Source organism: Miniopterus schreibersii (assembly GCF_964146895.1).
Source record: "Miniopterus schreibersii genome assembly, chromosome: 4".
Taxonomy (NCBI): domain Eukaryota; kingdom Metazoa; phylum Chordata; class Mammalia; order Chiroptera; family Miniopteridae; genus Miniopterus; species Miniopterus schreibersii.
In genome coordinates, this window is record NC_138105.1 from 54,223,083 (window position 1) to 54,247,518 (window position 24,436).

At 37.0% G+C, this 24,436-nt stretch overlaps 1 protein-coding gene across 5 annotated transcripts in view; it reads right to left on the minus strand.

Annotated features, from left to right (window-relative positions):
• GUCY1A1 (guanylate cyclase 1 soluble subunit alpha 1) overlaps window positions 1-24,436 on the minus strand; it is a 53,596-nt gene that overhangs the window by 20,621 nt on the left and 8,539 nt on the right. For all 5 annotated transcript variants that reach the window (XM_081137004.1, XM_081137002.1, XM_081137000.1 and 2 more), the window contains exons 2-3: window positions 6,411-6,777; window positions 424-485 (exon numbers count right to left, since the gene is read on the minus strand). In XM_081137004.1, the coding sequence (XP_080993130.1) occupies window positions 424-485; window positions 6,411-6,665 (317 nt within the window). In that variant the 5' untranslated portion in view covers window positions 6,666-6,777. The remainder of the gene's footprint in view (window positions 1-423; window positions 486-6,410; window positions 6,778-24,436) is intronic.

A 24,436-nucleotide genomic window follows, 5' to 3' on the forward strand; every position in this document is an offset into this window, starting at 1 on the left:
GTATTCTTCAGCCAAGGAGTGTTCACTGAGTGTTTGGCATCCACGCCTTGCCAGTTAAGTATTTTACAAATTACCCCTTAGTTGGAATGAAGAGGCCCGTGGGAGCTTGTTAAAAGCAGAAGTATATGACAACATGGTTAAAATCATGGGCTCTGAGAAACGCAGGTTGGAAACTTAATTCTGCCTTGTCTTAAAACCCTAGAAAATCCTAAATATCATACATAAACTTAAGCTTAGTGATGCATAAAATAGGAAAGATAAATGCATGCACTTTCAGATTAGTGGCAGCTAAAACACTCAGTCCAGTGTTTGGTATACCATAGTGATTCGAAATATGTTGATACTTCCAGTAAGTGTTGGTTATTAGTAGTGGTGTCAGAGATGGTAATAAGAAGTTCACACAAATAAAATGGTTCAGTTTACCTGCTTTCTTTTATTTTGTGTTTTGCCAGTGTTCTCTGAAGTGCAAGGTTCAGTCGTTCAAACTGAAAATGGAAAAGAAAAGTTATAAACATTCCCTTAAATAATCATTTACTTGAAGATACATTTTTGTAAAATTTGTCCTGAAAGTTTCTCATGAAGAAGCAGATATGTTATCACTGCAACAATAAGCGTTGTGAATTTATACTTTGGAAAGTGGGACTGATTTTCCACAGGTTTTTCAAACTTGGGAAGAAACCATAAGCTCAGACTAATTTCAGTTTGGATGTGGGCTGTGGACCACAGGCTTTGCCAGTGGTGGGGGGGTCTCACTGACAGCCACAGAGCAAGGTGAAGATGAGCTGGAATCCAAATAGAAGAGTCCAGTTTGGTAAAGTCCGGTGTCCCATGAAGGAACAGTGGGCATCACTTCCTCTGGGTCAGGAAACCCACTTGGACATGCTGCCAACACTTCAATGAATGGCAGCGTGGCCCAGGCCAAGCCTACCCCATTCCTCTCACGAATTCTACACCCAGCCACCCCCGTGACTCTCTGCCCTTAACTCCAAGTGCATATCTATGTTTCATGTGTCACTTACATCTCCTGGTCTAGAAAACTCTGATACTATCTGTCTTTCCCTTTCTTTTATCCTTTAAATCCAATCTGTTTCCATGATCACTGATTTGAAACAAGTCTTGGATTTTCCCTAATTTGTACTTATTTGCCTTTTTGAACTAATAATCTTCATCAAACACTTATAGTTTTACTCTCTTTTATTGGTTTCATGGATTTTCCTATACTGCAAGATATTGCGTATAAGTCCCCATACTTTTAAGTACTTGTTGACTATATTAATCTTTCTTAACAGCTATTGTCTCTAGTTAATAAAGGGAAGGAGAGCATAGGCAAGCAGTGCTGCCAATTTTTTTTGCATTCCATGTAAAAATTGTATGTATTTACATGGGTGTATATAGCCGCTGATTCTTTCTGTAGTTTACCCAGAGGAAAAGTGAAGTCTTCTGGCTCTGTTCCAAGTTGGGAAATTCCTTTCCCCTTAAGAACTATTTATATCTCTCTTAGAGTTTCCACTGGTTAAGTGAGGCAGTGAAGTTCAGCAAAATAGACCAAGCTTCTGTTTTAATAAAATAAGTCACACAAAGGACTTTCCATTTTAATGCGCATTATAGAGCTTAGAAAAGAAACTTGAAATGTACTGGGGAAAAATGCAAGTGCTGAAAAGAAAGAAAAGAAAAATTAAATTTAAAATGCAGAACAACTTCTCTGACTGTTCCAATAAAGAGAGGGAGGGTACGTCTGCCTTGGGGTGAAAGGAAGGCTGGCAGGAGACTTATCCTGTGGGGGGATTTGAAGCAAGGTCCTGGGGGCCTATATGATGGCAAAGGGCTGCCTGGCAGGTGAGGAACATGTGGAAAGGAAAATATGGGCATGTTTCTGTGCAGTCTGTTATGTTAAGGAAAGAGGAACATTAAATAGAAGACTGTAAGTGAAGTAGATCTGCCAGGGTTCTTGAAAAGCTTCAATTTCTCAAGGGCCTTTTACTTTTAGGAAGTTACTCTGGCATTATTAATATCAGCATACTCAGGTAGATTAAAACTCAGGAAAGCATGGGTCGCTGTGAGTTCTCTCTTCCTGGAAAACATATTCAGATGGGCAAAGGGCTCATCAATGAAATGCAGGTCATTGCCTTAATGCACGAGCTCTCAGTCTTCCTTCATGCATTTGCTACCTGCCTTTATGATTATTTGTCTCCTCCACTAGAGTAGAATCTCCAAAGGGGCAGAGAATTCGTTTTGTTCAGCACTATATGCCCAGCACCTAGACCAGTACATGGCCACAGGAGATGCTCAATACCTATTGATGGAATAGATGAATGAATGAATGACACTCCCCTGTCAGTGATTCAAAGTCGTGAAGGCTTAATCTATAAAATTATATCAGCGATAGAGTCAAGTACAGAGGTGTTATCCTTTTAGCCTGTTTACAAATAAATTTAGATTGTTTCCAATTTAAAATAATTTTAATTATATTTGATTATATATGAATTGTGGCTCTGACCAGAAACTTTTGATGAAAAATGAGGAAAGAAAACCCATCCAATTCTGCCGCTGAATAATTTTTCCTTCTCACACTGTACTCCTCAAACTAATACAAAATAGTATTGAATGTAAGCTGTAATTTAAAAACTAAAATTTTAAAAAAGAGAATTTTTTATTCCTCTTTCCTAATGCTAGTAGAGATGTCAATTCTCCCCCCTCTTTACTTTCCTAATTAAACCATCACGCTCTCTACCCGTTTCACCCAAGATCCTTCTTGGCCTTTCATTTTCTTTCCACTCTCACCAAGAACTTCTTTTTCTAGTCCTTTCCATGTAATGTAAATGCTGTCATTGTAAGAGGGGAGGAGAAATGGTCCCGCTTTCCATTGCCGGGGTTGGTGGAACACATATATTCCTGACTTTCTGTTTTGAATCAGAACTTGTTTCTCTAAAGAAAAGGTGCTAAAGTCCTAGAGAAGCGTTAGTAGCATACTCTAGTGATATTATGAGTTAACAGTCTTTTGTAGCTATTTTCATAATACACCATTTCTTCTCTGGAAAACTGCTATAAGTTCACAAAAACAAAAGCAAAACCAAACAAAATCCACAAGCTTTTTTGGCAAAATACTTATTTGTAAAAGCTGATGGTGCATAGTTTCCTGCCTTGGCACTGTAGCTCCTGTATTGTATCCTGACCCAGACCCTGGGATGACACAGGTCCACAAGAAAGTCATAGGCAGGACTCAACTTTAAGTGAGACCTGGCATACCCAGCCAACCTCAGGGCCTGGTGACATACAATTAGCCACTATAAGATTCTAGGAAGGTCAGTCAGATACTACACATCCCAACCGTTCTCTATATTGATTTTTAGGTTAGTATGGCATTTTAGGACTAACTAATATTTCCTTCAAAATTAATTCCCTACAATGCAAAATACTAGTATGCAGTAGTCTTCTGCAGATTTTTAATTGCCCAGCATTCATACTCCTCCCTTTTACTATGAAATGCCTCCATTTTGAGTTTTGGAAAAAAAGGGCTCTGCTTGTATCCACAATCTTTAGACCCTGAAGGGTTGTGGATCAAGGAATTTCTGATTCACAGAGGGAGCACCTGTCCCCAGAAGTAAATCAAGTGTTGCTCTCAAGTTTATTTCTCTTTACTGAACAATTATGCTTTAACTTGATAAAGGATATATATGTATTCATTGTTAAAACAAGTACATTTCTGACAAATACACTATATATTAGTACTTCAGGTATAACTGCTATTTGATGAAATACTGCTGTGAACACTGAATGGAATTTCATTGGTATGGTTTAATCATTTCTGTTGATTTTCAGCTTTTCTACAGTTTTTCATGATTTTCTAAACCAAAGCTATTTAAGTCCATAAGGATAAATTACAATTCTGTTTCTTTTTTTCTTCTTGAAACCCAATACATTGAAACACAGAGACTTTATGATTGTCTTCAGATTCTCTTAGTCTCAAGAGGTCTTTGATTTTGGGAAATACCATCTATTTAAGCATATTTGATTTGATCAATTGATTCAATTGAGTAAGTGGGTTCTGATGTGTTCCAACTGTGGGTAATCTTACATTGCAACTCATGAAGACACTATGCTTGAGGAACCTACAGGATTTTGGGGGAGCAACAGTCATGAAAAATGAGCAAACAATATTATTATAGAAAGAGCAATGAATTATGAATGAGAAGATGCACAGACCTTTCCACCTCTCCAGTTATCTCTTTTACTTAAAGCAAGTGCCCTAACATTATTGCCTCAATTTCTTCAAAAAGAGAAGAAAAATTTGCATTAGTTGATCAACAAGGCCTTTTAAAGCCCTATTCTACTACTTTGGAATGACTCCCCTACTTTAAATTTGTTAAGGATAATACATTTTAATATTTGTTCCCCATAAAAACATAATTTGGGGAGTGAAATCTGGTTATCTAAAAGGAGAGCTATGATACTATCAAATGATATTTGAGTCTCTTTCTTTGGATTACTGATAGAACTGAAACTAAACGGTATAATAAGAATTAAATGTCTATTTAAAAAACATAAGTGCTACTTAATTAAAGACATGCAGATGTTTGGACGGTTGATGAAATAACCTAGATTATTATTACACAGTCTAAATGTGTCCAACATTAAGACATTTACTAGTATAAGGCAAATGGCCTCAGTTGTCTGAGAGGAGTTCTAGTCAATAATGCCAACTGTACCCCTTCTCCCTCTTAGAATTCTTATAGCCTCGCCTTCTCCATCTGCTACATGACAGTATAGTTAAATTTTAATGACTATTCCTATGAGTTCACAAACAACAACACAGATTATTCTAAACAAAGACAAAGACAAATGTAAAATGTCATTTATATTGGTATTTGGAATTTTTAACATGTGTGTGACTTCTACTTTAGGAATTAAAAATCTTAACATGTCTATGACTTCTACTTTAGGAATTCAAAATCTACCAAACAAAACAATGAGCCAAGATGCTAATGACAACACTCAGGAGAAGCACGGAGGCTCTCCAGCTTCCCATCATTGCCATCTGTTCTTCTCTTGGCACCTCACTCTGTCCTGGAAATAAGAGTACCAACCATTTCCCAGACTGTGATGCCAACCAACTCCCTGACAAGGGGTACATTCCTCATCCCAGCCAAAGCGGGCTGTCTAGTGACTAGAGTAGTGTGAGAATAGTTGCATATTTCTATCTCAAAGGCTATTGACCAAAGTACTTTTATGGTGATATTATATTTGAAATTAGTTTCTTCAACTTTCTGATAATTTTAATTTATCCATGCTCCAAGCTTCAATTCAAATCTAATCTTTCTTAGTCACTCAAGCCCATATTGCTTGCCAGCAGAAATTGCTCTACGCTGTGTGACTTTGGTCAAGTTACTTAGCTCCCCTAGTCCTTGAGTGTGAAACAAGATTACCTCTGAAGTTCCTTTTAGTCCTAAAAGTCAGCAAGTCTATGGTTCTTCAGTGCTTTGGTGTTGAGTCAATTAAAAATTACCAATGGGTATGATAGCTGGAGTCTAATTATATCAATGTCCAATCTCGTAGGTTAAGTGAGTTTCTATAAAACTGAAAACTGATGGAGGAAAGAGGCATCATGAAAATTTTTAGCTGTTCTCTTTAGCCCTGCCGGGGGAAAAGAGCTTTCTACAGGCCCCTTCTATTCCTAAGTTACTTGACTAAATAGCTATATGTGCTCTATTCCCAGAGTTCTGTTATGGATAGATTAACAGAAGGTGCTTCATATATCAAAATGGCATTAGGCTATGCAGCTAGAGGAGCTATTTCAAGAGGTATCTAAGCTAACAACACAGATATTGGCAATGATAGGCCCATGACTCTGACCCAAAGGAGCAGGTAAAACCTGACTTGAGCAGAGATTTCAGGCTCAGAATCAGCAGGGAAAGGGAGATTTTCCCACCTCAACAAATGATCAGGGGATACATGATGCTCTTTGGAGTTGGAAGACAAAAACATGGCAGAAAATAAGTTATTTTTCAAGGAACTTAGTTTTAAAATAGTAGTTAACAACCACTGGGCGTTTGTGGTGTGGCAAGAGGTATGGATCACTTCACTTCATGCTCATTAAAACTCTAGAATGTAGAAGCTATTATTGTTTCCATTTTACAGATAAGAAAGCTGATGCTAAGGGACTAAGCAGTTGTCCAAAGTCATAAAGCTTGTCAGAGTACAGGATCCTTTTGAAAAGAATTCAAGACATTAAACAGTTTAAGATAAGCACAATTTAAGACTATGATTGCTTTAAAGGAATGTTTCTCTATGTTTCCAAGAAACATCTATCATAGTCTTGAAAGTGGGAAAGCAAGTGTTTACATTTTCCTTAGAAATTTTTTCTTTTACAATTTTCAAAGTATCAGTAAAATCCTGAAAGAGCAAACACTCACCTCGGGGAAAATCAATTTGCAAATGCTCTCTGCCAAAGTGTGAAGATATACTCGGCTCCGACTGGTCTTTCTTTGAGGGAGACTTCCTTGTACCTTCTTCTCAGGAACGTCCTGACAGATGGGCAGCGTGGCTTTGCAGCTCTCTGAGCTTCCTGCCACCTCCTCTGCTGGCTCTTTAGGAACCTGCCCTGGTGCCAGTAAGGAGAAAGGACACTCCCCTGTGATATTGAGATCCTTCAGCTTCGTACAGAACATGGTGCCGGTGGCCTCACCCTGCTGTGGATCTCGTCCTGGTGAGCTGTTCTTCGTATGTGGGACTGACAAATAGACGCCAGGGTCAGATCAAGGACACTGGTGACTGGGGTGTCTAAGGGCAGCAGAAAATCAGAACAGAAAGAGAGTGACTTGGCACTCTTGTGAAAACAAAAACAGAAATGTGTGAAAAAGCAAAAATCATACAGTCCTTTGTATTTTCTTTCTCTTTTTTCTTTATTTTATTTTATTTTTTCCATCACCATTTATCCCTCCTATACCTCTTCCACCTCCACCCACCCCCTTCACCCTGCAGTCACCACACTCTTGTCTGTGTCCATGAGTTTTCTCTTTTCTTTTTTGCTCAATCCCTTCACCACCACCCCCTACACCCCCAACTGTCTGCCTACTCTCTATCTACGAGTCTGTCTCTATTTTGCTTGTTAAACCATACAGTCTTTTTGCATTTTCAAGTTAAAAAAGAAATTCCGGTGGAAACGTCAATTAGAAAATGGATGGGACATTTGGTAAAGATCTTTAATATGTGTACATTTTAGTATGCTAGTAAAATACTTGCTTTCAATATTTTAATATTTTTCAAATGGAATATAATTTTCCCCAAAGTGTCCTTATTGGCACAAACTACTGATGTCCATTTTTATAAGCCATTTGGTCTAGTTTGATTCCACAGAGGTGGAACACTGTGGTTTTAAGACAGAGGCCAAGTCCAAATGTATGTTTTATTAATGCGGCCCCCACTACATTCTCTCTATGCTCATTTCTGACAAATCAGAATATCATAAACCAATGTCTCCCAAACATACCCAAAAGTATTTCTATATTTGATGCTTAAGTATATGTTTTCAGATCCGAAACACAGTGTATGTTTTCAGATCTAAAACACTGTCCGGTTGTGAGTTCAGCTTATCAACAATGCTAATGATCTTAATTAACTGGGTTCATCATTCTTGGAAAATAAAAAACACAAAAAAGAGGGGGAAAGAACCTATGTTTACTTACTGCCTACTATGTGCCTGGGAACTCTGTATTTACATTTAAGTCTCACAGGAATCACTTAAGTCTCATAGCAACCACATGGCACAGATATTAATCCCAGTGAGCCAGAAGCTCGAAAGTTTAGGTCATTTACTTTCTCTTGAAATGCTAGAAAGTGATTGAGCTAGAGTTCAAATGTAGGTCCATCTCACTCCAGAGCCGATGCATTTTCTGTTAATCCAAACACATATTACCAAATTATACTAGTTTCTAAATAATCAGGCTTAATTTAGAAACTAGGATTAGTTTATCTTAAAGATATGGCTTAGAAGTTTATATTAAAAAGAAAACAAGAACACAATTCTCCTGATTGTTGGCTGGTGGTATTTGAATCATCCATGATAGAGCCTTATACTTCAGTCTTTAGAACTAGAGTTCAATTGTTTTTTTCTTTCCTATGTGCCCAAATGCTCTTAATATGTTCTTACTATGTATAAGCAACAGCTTGTAATTCATCACAGATAAGTTAACTAATAAGTTTAGAGCAATGGACAATTTATTTTCTGAACTGAAACAAATAAGAAACCTAAACTCAACATCTGACAACTTTTGGGGTCTCATGTACATTAAGTATAGGTGAAGATTACAGATGCTGACAGGCCAGAAGGAGCTACCAGTATTCTCTATTACTTAAAGTCATACCCCAAATCTGTGATCACATGTAATTTATGAATCTTCAAGAAGGCACAAGGAAGATCCTATATATTCATGAGCAGAAAACATATTCTGCCAGAACAGAATAGGGAGCTACCTATCTCAGCAGCCTACTGAGTGACCCATAGGCAATTTGTCGATAGGAGGAACAGTTACTTGGATTCTGAAAGACCTAAACATTTAAAGCTATCAATCACAATCCTTTGAAGGCTCAATTCCACAAATATTTGTTTCTCAGGCTTTAATGCGTCTCAGCATAACTCCACTACTATTTACTAACTCCCGTCCTCATGTAGGGTTTAGATCAGTGGTCAGCAGACCTTTCCGTAAAGGGCCCGAAAGTAGGTATCTTCAGCTTTGCAGGCGCTATCAATGACTCAGCTCTGCCATTGCTGCGGGAAAGCAGCCATAGCTGATATAAAAGGAATCAACATGGATATTTTTCGATAAAAATTTTATTTGCAAAAACAGGAGGTAGAGTTGATCCATGGGCTACAGTTTTCTGACCCCTGGTTGTAAAAGGTGAGCAAGTTAACGGAAGCATTTTAATCCAAACGTAATTTTGACTATAGGGCAAGTTACTTTGTCTCCTGAAACATAACAGCCTATGCAGATCCAGTTTTACACAACATGAAAGTAATAAAAGAGATTGTAGTAGATAGTATTAAATAATTATTGATTTATAAAAATTATAATACCATTATTTTGTATTAATTTTCAAGAAGAGGAGCTGTATTAATTGAATGCCATGACTTCAGTTATATTTTTATATAACTACAGCAATTAGAAGAAGAAAAAAATTAGAGGAAGAATCATTAGAATTTTTTGAGGGTACTCAAATAAAAGGGAAGGTTATAAAAAATAGAATTCTGATTATAGGTTGAATTTAATGAAGGTATAGAACTACTTCCTAAAATAGGTTATTCTGGAGCATATTAGAACTTTGGTACTGGATTTAGGAGTTTGTTATAATGTAGTTTATGATAGTCTTTCATTACTAAATCTTCTCATTAACAATGGATTTCAACTCCTGCGCCAAAACCCAATATTTTTATTCTCATCTACCTAATCCATCTCACTGCAGCAGAATACAAGTGACAAGCCATCCTTCCTTGAGATTTTTCTCATATTACACAGTTCTGTAACTTCCAGAAAATGTGCCTAACACTGTTTTTAATTAAACTAAAAACAGCAACAGGAAACAAGTTGTACTTACTTCAAGATCAGTTAAGTGTTTAGTCTCATTAAATCACAAAAGTATAAACAAACTAATTAGCATTCTTCATCTGTTCGACTGATTAAATTACACTATGAAACAGATGCACACAGTTCCAATACCTTGGAAACCTATGTTTGTCTTGTGTTTTCCTGCCAGGGATACAGAACAGGTTCCTCAGCTCAACCAGTGAGGCTTTTTATGTGCAACACCAGCGGTAACTTCACAAATGACTTGGTCACTTGCGATTCAACACATAACTCGTCACAGAAATGACAGTAAAATGTTAAGAAAAAAACACATTAATTAAAGTAATACATTTGGTAACAAAGGCTTGGCAAACAGTGGCTGTGTGTGTTCTCAGAATCTGGGAGAAATATTTGCCAAAGTTGATGATTAAACAGCCTCCAAATATACTGAATGCTCTCTCCCTCGTACTAGTAAGTGATTAACTGCTATGGTGAGAATAATGGCCCAGCTATTGGTCTCATATTAATAACTAGGTCGCCTTATTGTTCAGATGAAGGGGCTCTCCATCATTTCAACTCTAGGATTTAATTAAGCACAAAAATCTTGTTTTCTACAAGTAAAATGACCCAAGGAAAACACCCCACAGGTACTCTCTGCTACAGAAAGCTTTTTTCACAACAGCAAGTCCTAAAGAAAAGATTTTAAATTAGAAATGATGTGTGTGTGCAGGAGAACTTAAGAATTAAATCTCCATATTAAAAGAAAATACATATATCCAATGATCAATGTCAGACTTAGCACCTAGTCATGCCAAAATCTGTGGCTAAAGAGACATAAGTGGCCTTGGCTGGGTAGTCCACTTGGTTAGAGCATTGTTCAGGTACACCAAGGTTGCAGGTTTGATCCCCAGTCAGGGCACATACAAGAATCAGCTAATCAATGTGTAAATAAGTGGAACAACAAGTCTATGTTTCTCTCATTCACTCTCTGAAACCCTCCTTTCTAAATTCAACAGTAAGTTGCTAAAAGTTAAACTGCAAGAATCTGTTGGCTCTTAATAGTCAGATTCTTCATGCCATTTGCATTTTCTTTTTCATAATCTCCATGCCCATAGATTCTTTGATACACTGGATTGTCTCCTAGTTCGTGTTTGTTCGTTCGTTCATTCATTTATTCATTTATTTTTCATTCTATTCAAAATATTTATGGATGGCTACTATGTGTCAGGCATTCTTCCAGATGCAGAGACAGAGCTGTGAGTAAAGGATATCACCTGCCCTCAGGGAGTTACCAATGCAGCGGGGAAACTATTTCAGACACATCAGTTCCAAGCGTGACCTGTGCTACAAAAAAGGGAGGCACACAGTGCTCTACAAGTGCAAATCAAGGATCCAAACTCAGTCCCAGGAGAAAGAGACATCTGAGCTGAACTGTAACTCTGAGACAGGTAAAGAGAGTTGCAGAGAGAACAGCATGCTTGGAGGCCAAGACAGCCTTAGTCATTTTCTAGTAACTGAAATAATTCCAGCCTGGCTAGAGCATGGGGTCAGGAAGAACAAGGCAGTGATGGTGAGATGAGACAAGCAGAGGCAGGATTTGGGGGGCTCTGTAAATCATGTTAAACAAATTAAAACCCTGTTCTAAAGGCAATCAACTGAATAATTAAGAAGTAAGAAAGTGAATAGATTAGATTGGGTTTTTAATAGGTTATTTGGAATGCAGAATGAGAAATAGGCCAGAGATGCATAAATGGTTTATCTGGGTTGGACAAAGAGTGAACCCGAGAATAAAAAAGTAGATCAATTCCAGAAGTATTTCAAGGAGAGAATCCACAAGCCTTGGCTAGTGACTAGACATGGGGGCTGAGAACAGGGAAGGTACATTCTCCTGACTTTGCTTCTCAGTACCATAGCCAAAGGAAGACTCTCAGGCCCTGCAAAACAATCAAAATAGTCTATAACACATTCCCATGACTTTGGTTACTGAATCATGACTAGGCTCAGATTTGGGGTTTTCAGGATTACATAACACCTTGTAGGAAGTTGGCATGTTCCAACTCTCCTGATAAAATCTCCTTTTGGAAAGGAATTCTTCCTCCTTAAAAAGCTCAGACATGGGAAAGCTGACTCCAATTTGTATTACAAAATAGAGCATTCACCTTCCCAACAACTGCATTGCATGCAAGTGTAAGGTATTTCCACCTATCTTCAAGAACAGTGGAGGGTGCTTATCTTAAATTTTGTAACTATACTAGTAACCCTCCCAGGAGAAAAACAACGACTCTAAGGGTGATGGCAGCCTCACCTTTAGGGACCCAAAGCACCAGGAATACCCCTCTCCTGGTGGCAACTGCCTCACTAAAGCTGCAGTATGGGACACAAATTATATTTAACAAACATTAATTCTTCATTTAAAATAAGGTGGATGGGACCCACAATCTTTTTCATTGAACTTAGGGGCCAATTCTGTGAGACCTTTGAAGTAACAGCAAAGTTTAGTATATTCTATAGCAGGGAGATTTTACCTCTAAGAATTAGCATTTTGTGATTCTCAGTTTTTATATCAAAATGTTTACAGAATGTTTTATAGCTAATTAAATAGCAAGAGCAAAACCTTTGGGACTATAAATCCTAAATATCTATATTTTTAAAACTCTAGTGTGATAGGCACTAATATTTGAATACATGCAGTTAGCATCTCTTCAAATTAAATATCATTATTACTTATGATAGGTCAAGAGGAAATCAGATAAATGTTTTAATATTTTGTCCCTGAACTACATACAACTATTCCCTGTGCTACTTCTACAATTCCCATCATATTTACATTGCTAAAATAGTTCCTTTCCAGAGACTAAGTCATTTAAAAATATATTTACTGAATATATAATTAGAAGAAGTTAAGGGAGAAATGTATAGATATTATGAAAGGAGTTAAACGAGAAATGTAATTCCTTTTCATCCTATAAAAGCCATTTTGTTTTTATCTATTTCTGTAATGTGAACTGGCACATACAAAATTATAAATAGGGGAACAATGTCACTATAAATAGCAGTCATGCCAGATATACACTCACCCCATGTTCTTCCTCTTAACTCATTCTGACCATATGCCCTGTTTTAAAAGTACCTGTTACACAGTCTTCCTCTATTTTTTTCCCTTGTCTCTGCAACTCAATAGGCTCAACACCTTTTTATAATCTGTTCCCATCAACCTACTTTCACCTTCTTTTCCTTAAATTAGGCCTATAATTACTGTAGCAGTGTTTGTTAAATTTTAGCCTGTCTTTTTAATAAACTTGTTTGTTTTTGCTTTTGTTACTGCTCATAAGTTTTGATGGGCTTCACCCTAGCATATTTTATTTTCTTCCCATGAGTTCTTTTATTTTTAGTGCACAGTTTTGCAGCATGCAATATATACATATATATAGGAGTTAGTACAGCAGTGAAGAGTTCAGGCTCTGGGATCAGATGGTCTGTGTTTGCTTCTTGCCTCTACCATTTACCAGCTCTGCGACTTTAGCCAAGTTCTTAACTTAACTTCACCTCAACCTTCTCCATCTGGAAAGCAGGGATACTAGCAGCAGCAATCTCATAAATGTGTTGTGAGAGTAAACATCAATGAATGCAAAGCACTTAAGAAAATATCTGGCTCCCACTGTGTGATGACTGAATGTTGACTATCACAATCACAGTTGATCCTCGAACAATTCTGGGGTTAGGGGTTGCTGACCCCCTGCACAGTTGAAAATCCACATACAACTAGTCGGCCCTCCACACATGCCGATTCCCAGCCGCCAATCAAAAACACTGTACTACTTAGCAGTAGTGTTACACTGGACAAGTTTCTCAACCTCACTGAAATTCTGTTACCTCACCTGCAAAATGGTACAATGGTGATGAAACAGGGATATATATAAAGGATTAGAGGAAATATACATAAAGGCTTTATACAAGGGAATCATGCTACCAGAAATCACTAAACAAGTGATTGACAAATATGTTCCATCTTCTCAGAAAGACCCAGAAATGTTTTATACCTATGGTACCTTTTCTTATCACTTTTCAAAGCCAGGGGTGCTCTGATATATAGCAGGCGCTTGGTGCCCTACAAATATAGAAAGTAATACCTATATCAATAACTAGGGTTCCTTTTATTGAATTACCAAATAATAGCATTTACAGCACATCCCAGAGCAGAAAGATTCTATTTTGGTTTTATTTTATGTAATTCCATTAGCCAATATGTTACATGCCAAGTGTCTTTAATAAAATATTAGAATAAAAATTGCTAGATTTTAAATCTCTTTTCTACTCATTAAACCAAATCTCTTCTTTTTTACTCATTAAACCAAATTTTCTACTCATCTACTGATTAAATCAAGAAAGCCTATGTCATTGAAGTGCATACTATTTTCTATAAATCCATATTAGTTCCAATGTGGAAACTTTTTCAAGCAAAATAAACTCCTAACAAGTAAGCTGAAATGGAAATTCTATCGTATCTGATTTTCTTTTTCTAGAACACTAGATTGATAAAAGATTAGTATTTGTTATGCAAAGAATCTCATCTCCATCAGTGCTTTTACAAGCTAGCTGTTCTCAATATTGAGTAAGTGTTAACTCTTTTATCCACTTACCTTCTTAATGTTTACTTATTTTGTAGAAAGTTTTAGGTGATGGGCAGGGAGAGGTGAGACACTCACTGGCATGTTAATTTTAGGATATTTGTGAAATCAGGGCAAGTCACCAAAGTCTGAGTAAAATAGGAGATGTATGGATTTCTGACAAGAGTGAAATGGATCCTGGGATTGACTGTCATATATGTAGAGCATTGGAATTAACATTTGAACAATAAGGAAATATCAAGGTGACCTCATCCTTGACAGGAAGGAAGGGGTAACCTTATAAGAACATAATTCACCCTGTGGTAGAGGAAAGTCAAATTATCTGAGCTGTCATATTTAGAAAGATTATGGAAGAAGACACATTAGTGATTGTAATGATTCTTCTACTTCAGCCCTGGAACTTTCCTCAGGGTCCTTGAGAAAAAGGACCACAAACTAATAGAGACAGGAAATCTTAAGACTTGTAAACACTGCTGGAGAAAAAACCTTGCCCACCCTAATCAATAACAAATTAATCAAGAAGTAGGCTTGGCCACAAAGAAATCAACAGAGAGAAGAACAAATGTGCAGGGGAGGCTCAGGCTATGGAGGAGATGCCTGCACTGGGCCTGGCCTGGGAGGGTCACACAGGGCTAAACCACCACTGAGAACACCAGGCTCTCAGGACCCTTGGAAGCAGGGCTTGGCAAACAATGGCTGGTGGGCCAAATCCAACCTGCTGTTTTTGTCCAGCCTTGAGCTAAGAATGGTCTTTACATAATGAAATGTTGAATAAAAATCAAAAGAATATTTCACAATACATTAATACTATATGAGATTCAAATTTCCATAACTAAAGTTTCATTGGAACACAGCCATGCTGTGACATTATAAGAAATAAATATTTGATCTTTGCCCACCTTCCCCTCTTTCCCTGTCCTGCTCCTAAAAGCAGCTCCTAACAGCTCCTAAAAACCCTTGAAATCTTCAAAGTGATAGATGTCTTTCTGTATGCTAATGAGGTAACAGAGGTCTGGGGGCTCCGAGATCCTTCAGGATGGGTCCTGGTTGCCAGGGGTACGTACCATCCAGGTGATGAGAGGCATGGAGCTTTCCATCTCACCCAGATCTCTGGGGATGGGAGAGGGGTTGGAGGTTGAACCCATGGAGGTGCTGGGAAGGTAGTGTGTCCAGAGAGTTCTGAGTCTTTTTCTCCATATCTTGCTTTATGCGTCTTTTCCATCTGGCTGTTCCTTGGTTGTATCCTTTTATAATAAACTGATAATCTAATAAGTAAACTGTTTTCCTGAATTTCGTGAGCTACCCTATGTCAAACCCAAAAAGGAGGTCCTGGGAACCTTCAATTTATAGCTGGCTGGTTAGAAGCACCAGACACCCAGACTTGTGATTGTCAGGTGAAGTGGGAGCACTCTTGTGGGATGGAGTCCTTAATCTATGGGATCTGAGGCTACCTCCAGGTAGATTGTGTCAGAACTGAATTAAGTTGAAGGACATGCAGCTGGACATGCAGCTGATGTTGGGAAATTACTTGGTGAGGAAAACACACACACAATCGGTGTCAGAAGTTAAGTACTGATAGTAAAGGGAAAACAGGAGTTTTACCTTCACAAGCTCATTTATTTGTGAATGGCCTATGGCTGCTGCTTTGAAAGTGCAACAGCAGAGATGAGTAATTGTGATAGGGACCACACGGCCAGCAGAGCCTAAAATATTTACTGTCTTGTCCTTTATAGAATCAGTTTGCTGACCTCTGTCTTTAAAGGGCCACAAAGAATATACACATATCATTTACTCTTTTCAGTCCTATGGGGAAAGGTATGTGTGTGTGTGTTTTAACATTTTAAAAAATATATGTTTTTATTGATTTTTTAGAAAGAGAGAAAGAGAGGGAGAGAGAAACATAGATGTTAGAGACAGGGACCAAATGCACAACCTGAGCATGTGCCCTGACTGGGAATCAAACTGGCGACCTTTTGGTGCATGGGATGACACTCAGTCAACTGAGTCACAACAGCCAGGGCTTTAACATTTTTTTATTCAAGAAGAATATGAAACGTAGATTAAGTAACTCATCTTAGTGAGGGGGCAAGAACAAGAAATGAACCTGGGCCCATCTGATTACAGAGCCAATGCTCTGGGGTGGCCTCTTATACACCACAGTGATTATTACTTAAATTTCTCTACGAATAAATACAACCCGGGAATATAACGATTAAATTCATCGGCTAAAATAGAAGACAGAAGAAAATGGAAGGTCACACTGTTGGGCATATCAACTGAGTGAATGAAGCCTTGATATTCTGGAATTGCTGGAGAGAGCCTTATAGGGGCCCAGTGAATTCTAAGGAGATTCCCTTTTGCAAAATATTACTTTGAGCTTCTCTCATTTTAGGAACTAGAGTAGATCTGGATTTTTATATAATAATTAGAAGAAATTATTATCAGAAATGAATTTTGGCTTCTGAACATGTGCTTTGCTGGTATATATTTGGATACTCACAAAGTACATGCTGTGCTGAGGTCTTTCCCATTAAACCCAAAACTACAACTATATTCTATTAATGCCTTCTAGCTTCTCTAATTGTTTTAAAATAGGGAAAGTGAAAATAAATATTCCTATTCACAGTAAACCCCAAACAATTTTTCTTATTTGTTTTAATATTTCTTACATAAAAGTCTACATAAAGACACTGGTATTTTCAGAATAGAAGTTTAGAACTAGAAGTTATATATGATTATGAATTATAATTTTTTCCACTTGCAAATGTCAGAATTCCAGATTTTAGTGACTTGGCCCAAATCCCAAAGCTCTTGAGGTACAGAGGTCAGACAAGATTGGGGCAGTTTCACCAGAAGACCGGAGTTCACCCCAGTAAAGTCTGATCACCTCCTCCACTGAAATGCAGAGAAGCCCTCCTCCTTTTGTGGACCTCCCAACAATCACAGCTACAGCTTTGAGAAAAATGTAACACTGAGTATTTTTAATTCAAGTTCCACCCTTAATCACTTGAGATTTATCATAAAAATTCATCTTGGTCCCACCAGAGGCTTATGGTTCACCTACATGCACTAATGTTAATACACACTATAAAATTATTTTGACTATCTACAGTTTCTGAAACATTTCCCCAGGCTCTTTTCCATGGTTTTCTCATCATTTTTTGTACTTTCTCAAGAAGCTATCTTTAGTGCTTTTCCGGTATTCTAAACAGATTTTCTAAAGAAACTTACTTATTATTGCTACTTAATTAAAATTGAGGCAGGTTTTCAGCCTTAATCTAACTAACCAACGTGGATCACAACTTATCTAACTTTGGACTTCCAGCAAGTTATTTTATGCTGAAATTAAAAAACAAAACTACTGGCTTGAAGCCATCTGGTATAAACAAGGAAAAGGTACAGATGGCTTATGTTTTTATATCAAATATACTCAGTCTTCCCTGTACTCCCCCGGTATCTTTGGTATGTGCAGACACAAGTACATATATGTGATTGACACAAAACTTGAGAAGAAAAAAATTTCAAAAAGTTTTCCTATATTTCCCTTTTCCATTTTATTACTTTATTATTTTATCTATTTTTTTTTAATTTTTATCAGTTATGTTCCTTTCCATTTTATTATTTATTTTTTAGCCTTTTTGGAAGGGAGAAATCTCACTCTAAGAGGAAGTTCACTAACATCACATAAATCTCACTCTTCTGAAGTTCACTAACATCTGCCAAAGAAACCAAAACTGCTTATGTTATTCCCTATGCTCCTTTTCTGCTTTGTTGTGAAATTAGTGTAAATGGAAAACCACACATTCTTCCTACAGTTCTTTGCTTTATCAGAAGCACTAAGCACTATATTATTGGACATTTAATACATATTAACTAATATCAATAAAATATACGATTAGGCTACCAATGTATATAGGGCAAAACACAGGCCAAAAAACCCTATACAATACAAGTAAAATGAATGTCTGCTTATTATAGAATGTCTGCTTTCTGAAAAAAATTTATAATGCGTTATTAATAAATCCATTTATAATTCAATCAATATTTGTTGAGCTTCTGAAAAGAATAAAGGTATTTCCTTTAATTTTCTTCAAGTATATTCTTAAATGGCTGTGATAAAAAGTGGAGACTAGGTACAAACAGAGAATTAATGATGTTTATAATAAATATCTTTTTTAGGCTAGAGAAACAAAAGGATGAACAGGGAAAGCTTTTTATAATGTATGGAATTTGAACTTATTTTTTTAAATCACTGAAGTTTGGACATAAAGATGTTAGCAAAAGGGCATGCCATAAAGAATGGTGTAAGTGAATTCGAGGAATAAAGGAAGTTGTGGCAAGGGGCAGGAAAGGATGGGCGCTAACGATACTGTAAAATTAAAGTTGTCATCCTGTGGCAACAGACTAGATCTGGGGAACAAGATGACTCTGAGGTTTGTCTGGAAGGATAATGGTGCCTTTGATAGAAAAAGAGGTAGCAGAAATAGGCTTGAGAGAAGGGATGTGGAATTTTGTTTTATATACAAGGATCTTGAGCTGTTAGTGAAGCATCTAGGTAGAGATGCATTTGAAAATTGGAGTCTTTAATTAAGGAGCGTTTAACAGACTAATGATGTGAATTTGTGGTCCTCCACATAGAGGAACCCATTAAAATCAAGAGTTTATTTCAGTTTATTTTAATCTATTCAATATAAAAGAGCTGCATGTAGACAGAGAAGACGGCCAAATTTAGTACTTTGGGAAAAATTCATATTTAAGAACTGGAGAAGGGTGTTATGACTCACATGGAGAAGCAGCTATCAGGTAAATACGATGAGAATGTAAACAGAAGGGGACATGTTCAAAAAGGAGTGTGTGCTGAGAGCCTAAGGAGGGTAAGGGGGCGTATCAGTCAGCTCAGGCTGCCATAACAAAATGCCAGAGCTGGATGACTTTAGCAGCAGACATTCATTTTCCCACAGTTCTAGAAGCTGGAAGTCTAAGATCAGGGTGCCAGCATAGTAAGGTCTATGAGGTCTATTTCCTGGCTTGCAGATGGCCTCCTTCTTGCTGTGTCCTCACATCGCAGAGAGAGAGAAAGAGACAAGCTCTCTGGTATATCTTCTTACAAGGGCACTAATCCCATCATGAAGATCCCTGATAATGACCTCATCTAAACCTAATTATGTCCCAAAGACCCTGACTCTAAATGCCACCACATTGGGATTAGGGCTTCAACATATGACTTGGGGTGGGGCACAATTCGGTTTATAGCAAGAATGAGAAAATATCATTTGACTTTTAGATTATAAATATATGACTTTTATGAGACAAATTTTAATAATAATAGTATAGTAAAAGTGAAAGAAAGTCAGAAGTTATGGAGGAAAATATTATAGTGTGAATATAATATTTAAGGCCAATTACATTAAGAGGAATAGCAAGTTTGAAAGAAGGATGTTGACGATTAGAAATCTTTTGATTTATGTATATTGGTAGCTTTCTCTAAACAACAATACTTACTACACAGGGTACAAAGTTAGCTCAAATAAAGTCAAAACAGAGACTTCCACTTCTGATTAGGTTGTATAAAATCACAAGAGACTCCCACTCCAACCATAATAATGAGAACTAGCTTGATAAGGTGTATGATCATAGCTTTAAAATATCTATCTGAGCACATATATTGAAAAATTACAGTTAAAGTCATACTTTAAAGTGAAAGACTGAGCACTTTCCAACTATGATCAGGCAAAAGACAAGGATTCCTTCTCTCACATCTAATCAACATCTTATTGAAGTTAGGTACTAGTCATTAAAATAGGTTAAGAAAAAAAAAGCAATAGATGGCTGCCACAGCAAGCTCCACAGCTCAGGGTCCCCTGCCCTGAGACCTGGGGATAATTTTGGCTGTGAACATGGGGAGAAAAAAGCAAAAAAGATTAGAAAGAGAAAAGTAAACTGTTATTTTATGTATATATAATTATTTATGTAGAAATTTCCAAGGGAATATACAAAATAACAACTAGAACTAAGGAGTAATTTTAAGTTTGCAGGATACAAAGCTAATATTTAAAAAGTCCATTGTAATTTCTGTATTGATAGTAAACAATTGAGAAACTATATTTTTAAAAATCCTTTTATAATAATATCAACAAATATTAAATACTTAGGAATAAATCTAACCAAAGGCTTGCAAGACTAACAAACTACAAACATTGGTAAAATAAATTAAGAAACGCCAAATAGAGAGAGAGACATCATGCTCAATATTGTTAAGGTATCAATTTTCCCTAAATGATCTAAACATTTGGTGCAATCCCAATCAAAATCTCAGCCAGTTTCTTAGTATTTAAGTATTTTTAGTATTCAGTATTCAGCTTTTTAAGATTTAACGGAAACCATAAAATAGCTGAATCAACACTAAAGAAGAAAAACAACACTGAAAGACACACACAAAAATTAATTCCAAATGGGTCACAGACCTAAATGCAGAAGTTAAAACTATCAAACTTGGAGAAGAAAATAGCATTAAGTCTTTGTGACCTTGAATGAGGCAAAAATGTTTAAATAGGAAAAACAAAGCATGCAACCTAAAGGAAGATGATAAATTGAACATCTAAATTTAAAAACCTTTTGCTTTTCAAAAGTTAGCATTGAATAAACAAAAAGATAAATCACACAGTGGGAGAAAACATTTGCCACACATATATCAACAAAAGAATTAAATCCAGAATATACAAAGTTTTACAGCTAAATAAGAAAACAAGCAATGAATTTAAAAATGGGCAAAATATCGTTTTAAAAAAATACGTTTTTATTGATTTCAGAGAGAGGAAGGGAGAGAGAGATAGAAACATCAATGATTAGAGAGAGTCACTGATCGGCTGCCTCCTGCACGCCCCCTACTGAGGATCAAGCCCACAACTCAGGCATGTGCTGACAGGAATCAATTCATCACCTACTGGTTTATGGGTCTACACTCAGCCACTGAGCTATACCGGCTGGGCTGGGCCAAAGATCTGAATAGACACTTCACTAAAGAAGATATATGAATAGCCAATAAATGACTCTATAGATGTTTAATATTATTAGTCATGAGGCAAAAATCCACTAGAATGTCTAAATTTTAAAAGTCCGACTATGCCAAGAGTTCGTGATGAAGTGGAATATCTGGAATTTTCAGACACTATCAGAGAGACTTTCTGAAGATACAATCACTTTGGAAAACAGTTTGGTGGTTTCTTAAACATTAAACATATCTACCTACTATATCACTTAGCTGTTCCATTTCTAGGTATTTATCTAAGAGAAAAATAAACAATATATTCCAACAAAGACTTGTATGTAAATGTTCATGGCTGCTTTATTTATAACAGCTAAAACCCAGAAACTATTGAAATATCTTTCATTATGTAAATGAATAAAAATAATGTTGTGTAGCCATATATGTAAAGAACTATTACTAAGCAGATATATTCAACAAAGCAGATAATTACGCTGAGTGAAGGAGTCCACACAAACAAGAGTGCATATGGTAATATTACTTTCATATAAAAACTGGTTACTGGGAACAACTTTGTAAGTCCAGAAAACAGACCAACGATTACAGAGGAAGAGGGAGGAACTGATTGGAAAGGGACACAGGAAATCTTTTAGGGGTGATGGAAATGTTATTTATTGCGATCGAGGCGATGGTTTCACAGATGTATACATCTGACAGATCTTATTCAATTGCATATTTTATATTTGTGAAGTTTATTGTACATTAGCCAAGTCATTAAAGAAAATTCAGTCAAGGACTCAAAGAAACCTAAATGATCTAGATTCCAGAATAAGTAAATAACAGGCCCTAGGAGAAATGAGAGCCATAGTTATTTTTTAGCCCAGATCAAGTGGTGGAAAGTGACAGAATCTCCCATAGAAAAAAGTCAAGAGAAACTGGTTAAATGTTTATTAAACTTTGAAGTGATGTAGGACAGATTAGAATCCTGAGGAGGCCCAGAATGTAAATGGACTCATTCTTCCATATTTGCCGCCTAATAATATACATGTGATAAGGCACACACACATTTGATACATATATGACACATGAAGGGGAAGAACAAAAGTGACCATGGTCAAGAGAAAACAATTACTAGAAACCAACCAAAAAATTGCTCAAGGGACATCTGTAATATTTTAAATGAAAAAAAATTGCTCAGATGTTATTATCAGATAGGAACTTAAAAATAACCATGATAAATATATTACAGAACACAGTGGCAGAGTTGGATAGAATACACAGATAAGGAGTTTCCATTGAAAAACAGAAAGTACAGAAAAAGGAAAGAAACCTCATAGATACAGACAACAGCCAGGTGATTACCAGAGGGAAAGGGAGATGGGGGGGGGGGCGGTAGAAGAGAGTATAGGGGTGATAGATGGTGACGGAAGGAGACTTCACTTGGGGTGGTGAACACACAATACAATATACAGATGATGCATTATAGAATTGTACACCTGAAACCTATATAATTTTATTAATCAATATCACCCCAATAAATTCAAGAAAAAAGTAAAATAAAGAAAAAGATACAGTTAAAATGATAAAAATGAAAAATACAATATCGGGGGTGGGGGGAAGTATATAATAAGCCTAATATCAGAAACAAAAAAAAAGCAAGGTGACAAATTACAGTGGAAACAATATGGCTATAACATAATATTCAAGAGAATGATGGAGATTGTGCTGTAGAGTTAGGCGGTAAAGTATGGCCGTCGGATTACCTGTTTAAAGTTATGAACACTTGCATGATTCCTGCACCACTTAAAATGGCGTTTAACACATGGTGTGAAGCAAAAATTCTTGGAGGTCAACACTGACCAATGATTATTTGTGAAGGACAGCTAATGGAGAGAGTCATAGCCAAGCACCATTTTACTGTGTGTAAAACGGACTGTGGCACTAGGCATGGAAACAGACCCAAAGTAAGATAAAAAAACTAAACCAATTTTACTCTGGTTTGATTTAAATAGATAATGAAGGGCACAGCATATTGGGGAGAAAAAATATTCTTACCACCCTCCACCCCCTTGAGATATTTCTTCATTATCAATGAAGAAAATAGGGAACAAAAGTGTGAAGAAACAGTTCCTTCTAGGACGTTCTCTACTTTCTTTTGACCTTCCCCTTCCTGTTGAGCACTGTATTATTGCCCAGGGCCCCCTACCCGTAACCACCTTTCTAGTCTATGCCCCACATGATTGGGTCTTTTGGCTTCCTTTTTCTGTTAACTTTAAAAATCTATGTCCAAGAAACCATGCTCTTAATTGAAAGCAGAAGGAAACATGATAAAAAGTGGCTTTTGCTTTTGTACAAAAGTGACTTTTGCTCTTCTCCAAGGGATACAATTCAGATGACTGCAGCAATCCAAGGGAATTTAGGTCATGGGGCAGGACAAGTGGGAGAGAAACTTTTGTGGGGGGTGGCCTTTGCAATACCCCTCACTTACGAGAGCCCTGCTCTTGGCCAATCCAGCAGGTGAGCTCTAGCTGGTAACCCAGTCTACAGCAGGAAAGACTCTGACAGCTTCACAGGGACGGGGCAGAGGAGAGGGAAGGGCAGCAACTTCAGGTGGGCTTATTTGCTCTCCAACCAAGGTACAAACTCGATCAAGAAATATCACAGCTCTCTTACATACCACTGCTCAGTATCTTTCAGCACAAGACAACACAGAAAGAGCTTAAGAGTATTCTCAGCCCAGCTGGTGTAGTTCAATGGTTAGAGCGTCAGCCTGCCCACTGAAGGACCTTGGGCCCATTCCCAGTCAAGGGCATATACTGGGTTGCAGGTTCAGTCCACAGGCAACCAATAGATGTGTCTCTCTCACATTGATGTTTCTCTCTATGTATATCTCTTTCTCTCTCTCTCCCCTCTTCCCTCTCTCCCTCCCTTCCACTCTTTCTAAAAATTAATTGAAAAAATATCCACAAGTGAGGATTAACAAAACAGAAAAGAATATTATTCTCAGTAGTCACCACAGAAAAGAACCAGAAATAAGTGCTGTGGCATATTAAATTGTTATTTGGGGCAGAAGTGGACAAAGAGGAAGTTACTTACACTTAGTGACTGCAAATATTTTAAAACATTACAAGAACAGAATTTTACCAGAAGAGTTTTCACTGGGAGGACTGCCTTTTGCATTTGCAAATGTATAATGCTAATCCAATCTAAGACTATCTTGTTTTAAATCTTGTCTTATCAAGTATTGATAATGCTATTGTGTTAAC